The 4,691-nt window shown below is 51.5% G+C and overlaps 1 protein-coding gene across 2 annotated transcripts; it reads left to right on the top strand.

Moving 5' to 3' along the window:
* Window positions 1–1,139: 1,139 nt before the first annotated feature.
* On the top strand, window positions 1,140–3,893 carry TIMM10 (translocase of inner mitochondrial membrane 10). Of its 2 annotated transcripts, none has more exons than XM_032357917.1 (3): window positions 1,140–1,272; window positions 1,699–1,814; window positions 3,450–3,893. In XM_032357917.1, the coding sequence occupies exons 2-3, from the start codon at window positions 1,744–1,746 to the stop codon at window positions 3,649–3,651; spliced, it is 273 nt and encodes a 90-aa protein (XP_032213808.1). In that variant the 5' UTR covers window positions 1,140–1,272; window positions 1,699–1,743; the 3' UTR covers window positions 3,652–3,893. The 2 variants fall into 2 exon arrangements, with proteins under 2 accessions (XP_032213808.1, XP_032213809.1); XM_032357918.1 differs by lacking the exon at window positions 1,140–1,272 and adding an exon at window positions 1,316–1,400.
* Window positions 3,894–4,691: the final 798 nt, after the last annotated feature.

Raw genomic sequence — 4,691 nt, 5'->3', positions numbered from 1 at the left:
AGGGAGAGGGAGAGAATATCAAGGGGATTCTGCACCGAGCGGGAGCCAAGGCAGGACTCTGTCTCACCACACTGAGATCATGACCTGAGTGGAAAACCGACAGCCCCATGCCTAACTAACTGAGCCACCCAGGCACCCCTACCTTAATTGTATAGTCTGGGGGAACAGGGCTTGAGAAAGATGAGTCTTTAGAGCAGAAATAAGGGCCAGAATTTAAAATCTTGACTTTCTTGGGCGATTAGGAAAGCATATAGTGACCAAGAAGCCCACCTTCGCCAATGGGCATGTATACTTGCACCATAAATTTACATGTCCTAAACCTCGTTTACCGGGAAATCCCTTGAAAAATCAAAGGATTGGCGTGGGTTTTTGTGGTGCAGGGATGCAGATCGAGGAACACATGAAGTCTGGTAAGATGAAAAGAGTTCCCAAGTACCTTCTTCCTCCCTCGCTCAGATACACTAAGTTAGCTCTTGTGGCAGCCAGAAGCACTCCTATCCATCTCTTTATGGTCCAGGGCGTCTAACAGAAGCCGCTGCATAAAACAGACTATACGTATCTCGTTTTTCTGTGAGCAGGAACCGTGCCTCGCTTCTCTGCAACCCCAGGGAAAGCTTAGGACCTACATGCCCCTGTATATGCACAGTCCCCGGGAGCACTGGCTCTCAAACCTGGCTGCACAAAGAAATCACCTAAGGGACTGAAACATTGACGGATGCCTGGGTATTACTCTTTAACTGGTATGAAATAAAGTACGAACATCGGGATATTTTAAAGCGTCCCAGGTGACCTTTATTCACAGCACAAACAGAACTGCTCTTGGGGGAAGTCCCTCCTTCTCCGCGCCTGTTTGCGGTGGGGCGTGAACTCTCCAGCGGTGGGAGCGGGGTTCACCGAGCTCCGCCCTCTACCCCTTCCTACGAAGCCGTTAAACTCCAATCTCTCCGCGATCACCCAGGGAACTTGTCAGCCAGGCTGCAGGCGCTCTGCACTCCGCCCAAGCCTCTATGGTATTTTGGCGTCCTCTCTAGCACATGCAAGGCGCCTTTGTCTTCAGCCACGGCCGGCGGCTCCCTCTCTATGGTAGCCGATTGCCCGTCCGCCTCTTTGGTACTTCATTCCGGAAGCGAGTCCTATCACGGAGGAGGCGGGACTTCCCTCCCGGAAGTGACCCACGTGCTTCCGCCTTAGCCTACCTGGTCGCGCGGTGAGTTTCGAGTGTTTGCCCAAAGTTGGGGACACTGCGGGCATTGTGACAGGCCGCTGGCCGCGGTAAGTGACCTCTCTCCTCAAGGTGACCCTGATGATGGCGCCGCCATTTCAGAGGTGCAGGCCCTAGACCGGGACCTTTGCATCTTAGCTCCGCGTGTTGTCGAATTCCCGGGGCCCTGGAGGTTCAGGTCCGCGGTTTAGTGTTCCTCCCCGGTCTCTGGATTTTCTCCTGGGTAGAAGTGACCAGGAGGCACTGGACCGCCAGGGCTCGATTTCCAGCCGCTCCACTGACATGTGACCTTGGGCTAGGCAGTGTTCCCTTTCTGGGCCTCAGTTTCCACGTCTGTGAGATGGGGTGGTTGAGCGCACTGAGGTCAGTGACCGGTGCCAGCCGCATGTCTTACGATTCCTCCGCATCCTCCACCCCCTTGGGATGGGAAATGGAACGGGCCGGGTGGAAGCTGACGGTGTGGTGTCTGCTCCCAGGACTAGAAGGCGAGAAGGAGCTCTCTTCCGCGGTGCAGGGCTGAGATGGATCCGCTCCGGGCCCAGCAGCTGGCTGCGGAGCTGGAGGTAGAGATGATGGCTGATATGTACAACAGGTAAGGGCCCACAGTGCGCTCCCTTGTCTTTGAGAATGATCCTAGGTCATCCTCTCTGGGCTGCCTTTCGGAGGGTACCCGCCCGCACCTGCACTCCTCCTGGCTGAGGGCTAGTGCAGATGCAGTATGGGGTCACTAGAACATAGAACAAGTTGGACATCTAGATTGGGATGCAGTTGGTGAGCAAGTAGCTGAGCAGGAAGAGAAGCACCAGATCAAGCTCTGGCTGGGTTCCAGGAACAGTTGAGCGTTTGCCTTTGTGCCAAAAAGTACATAGCCCACTTAGTAGTTAACACTTCTTAAGTTCTTACTCCACCTCAGGCCCATGCTGAGCAGTTTGCATGCCTTAAACTTTTTTAAGCTTCAAAGTGATCGACTGGGTCAGTTTTAGTTGTCCCATTCTAAGGTGAGGACACTGAGGCTTTTAGACGTTAAGTAACTTCCCCAAGGCTCACAGCTGGTGAGTAGCAATATCAGGACCAGTACCTCAGTCCAACTCCAAGCTAGTGCCCTCAACCATTTGGCAGATTTGGGAACAAATTGTAACTGGTCTAGTCACTCTTGGTTTGGCCTAGGGCAGGTTACTTGGACCGTTTGGTGGCTTTCCCAGCTATAAAATGGAGGTAGGGACGCCTGGGTGGCTCAGTTGGTTGTTCAGTGCATGTTGTGATCTTAGGATCGCAGGATCAAGCCCCGCTGTGCGTTCTGCGCTCATCAGGGAGCCTTCTTGAGATTCTCCCTCTGCCTCTTCCCTGTGCACCGACACACTCATGGCCCTGCACATGTTTTCTCGCTCCCTGTCAAAGAAATAAATAATAATAAATCTTTCTAAAAATAAGTAAAATGGACATAGTAATGGTACCTACCTTGTGGAGACATTGTAGATGTTACGTGTAGAAACGTATGACAAGCTCTTAGTATTAAGCCCAACACACAGTAAATAGTCCACACCTGTTTGCCGTTTTTATTGCCTTAAGCTTCCTGGTATTTTCTCTTGATGGTTTATCTTGGAGTCTATATATTAGAATTCTTCCAGACATTTTTTAAAAAGATTTTTATTTATGATAGATAGTGACAGTGGGAAACACAAGCACAGGGGAGCTGGAGAGGGAGAAGAAGGCTCCCCAGCCCGATATGGGACTTGATCCTAGGATGCTGAGACCATGACTGAGCCGAAGGCAGATGCCCAATGACCGAGCCACCCAGACACCCCACTTCCAAATATTTTAAATAATTTAAAAATGTAAGCTGTGAGGTCAGACTCTGGGGGTTCGTATCCCAGCTTTACATGGTCCTGAGGCTCTCCATGCTCTAATTTCCTTATCTGTAAAATGGGGATAATGATTGTGCCTACGTCATAGGGTTATTGTAACGACTGCATGACAAGCCGTGTCAAGCACTTAGCATGATGCCTGGAACATAGCCAGTACTCAACTAATGGTTCCTATTTAAATAAACCTGGGCTCAGATAGGCGAGCATTCTCAAGGACACTTTAATACGGTTGAGATGCGAACTGAGGATTTTGCACTGCCTTCCTGGGAGATGAAATCAGCAAAGCAGGACAGGAATGATGGAGAGATCCTGGTATGCCTCCGGATGCTGCTGACCTGACCTTGCCCTTCCTCCCCGCCCAGAATGACCAGTGCCTGCCACCGGAAGTGCGTGCCTCCCCACTACAAGGAAGCAGAACTGTCCAAGGGCGAGTCTGTGTGCCTGGACCGCTGTGTCTCCAAGTACCTGGACATCCACGAGCGGATGGGCAAGAAGCTGACAGAGTTGTCTATGCAGGATGAAGAGCTGATGAAGAGGGTGCAGCAGAGCTCCGGGCCTGTGTGAGGCCCCAGACAGTGTACACCCCACGGTGTGCCCTGCCCCTTCCCACTTGTCCAATAAAAGTGCCCCTATTGGGTGTCGGCTATGAAGACTGCTGGGCCTCGGCTCCCTCGGGAGAGCCTCCAGGAGCCCAGAGTATGGTAGAGCTGAAGAGGGGTATTTGTCACGCTGCGATGTGACTATCTATGTACGTGTATGTGTGTGTATATATATATATTAAAACAGGTTTGTTGACACCAGCTACACGTAAAGCAGTGTGCCTGGCACTTGTGAGCAGAGGCGGCAGCCGCAGCCTCTACCAGCAGAGGGAGTCTCATGTGTTTCAAAGCATAGGCTGCTGCCATGTTCTGGGTTCTATCCCAGGGCAGCCGCTTCTGTGTGACCCTGAACATGTCACTTTACTGTGCTTTAGCTTCCTCGTCTGTGGAATGGGGATAATCACAGGGCTGGGGCGAGGATTAAATGGTTAAGTATGTGTCCAGCATGTGGAATAATGACTGGGACTTAGGAAGTGCTCTGTAGATACGAGCTGTATACGCGTGTTTAAATAGCAACCTAAAATTTAAATGGAGTCAGGCAGGCATTTTTCCAGATGTGAGGGAATAGAGGAGCGAGTGCACAGGAGATGGGAAGGAAGTAGCCAGCGCCTGGGTTCTAAGTGGCAATGTCGAAGCATGTGACGGGGCCAGCTTCATGTGTGGTGTGAGTGATTCAGGGAGGGGACTGAGCGAAAATGCTGCCGTTCACCGTTCACCTGAATCAGGGACTGCCTCCTCACTCTTCATACAATATCCCATCCAACTCTTTCCGCCATCTTCCTGGGCTGCCATAATGGTGCACACGGATGTCTTGACAGATGTTCGCGAGAGCGTTAATGCTGAAAAGAGAGGCAAACACCAGGTTCTTATTAGGCCATGCCCAGAGTCCTCGTCTGGTTTCTGTGAAGATGAAGCATGGTTACCTTGGTGAATCTGAGATCACTGATGATCACAGAGGCTTGTGACCCTCATGAGCAGGTTAAACAAGTGTGGCGGGATCAGCCC

This window comes from Mustela erminea, chromosome 9 (assembly GCF_009829155.1).
Source record: "Mustela erminea isolate mMusErm1 chromosome 9, mMusErm1.Pri, whole genome shotgun sequence".
In the NCBI taxonomy this organism is placed as follows: Eukaryota; Metazoa; Chordata; class Mammalia; order Carnivora; family Mustelidae; genus Mustela; species Mustela erminea.
Note: the sequence above shows the minus strand (reverse complement) of the source record. Positions and strands in the feature narration are given on the sequence as shown.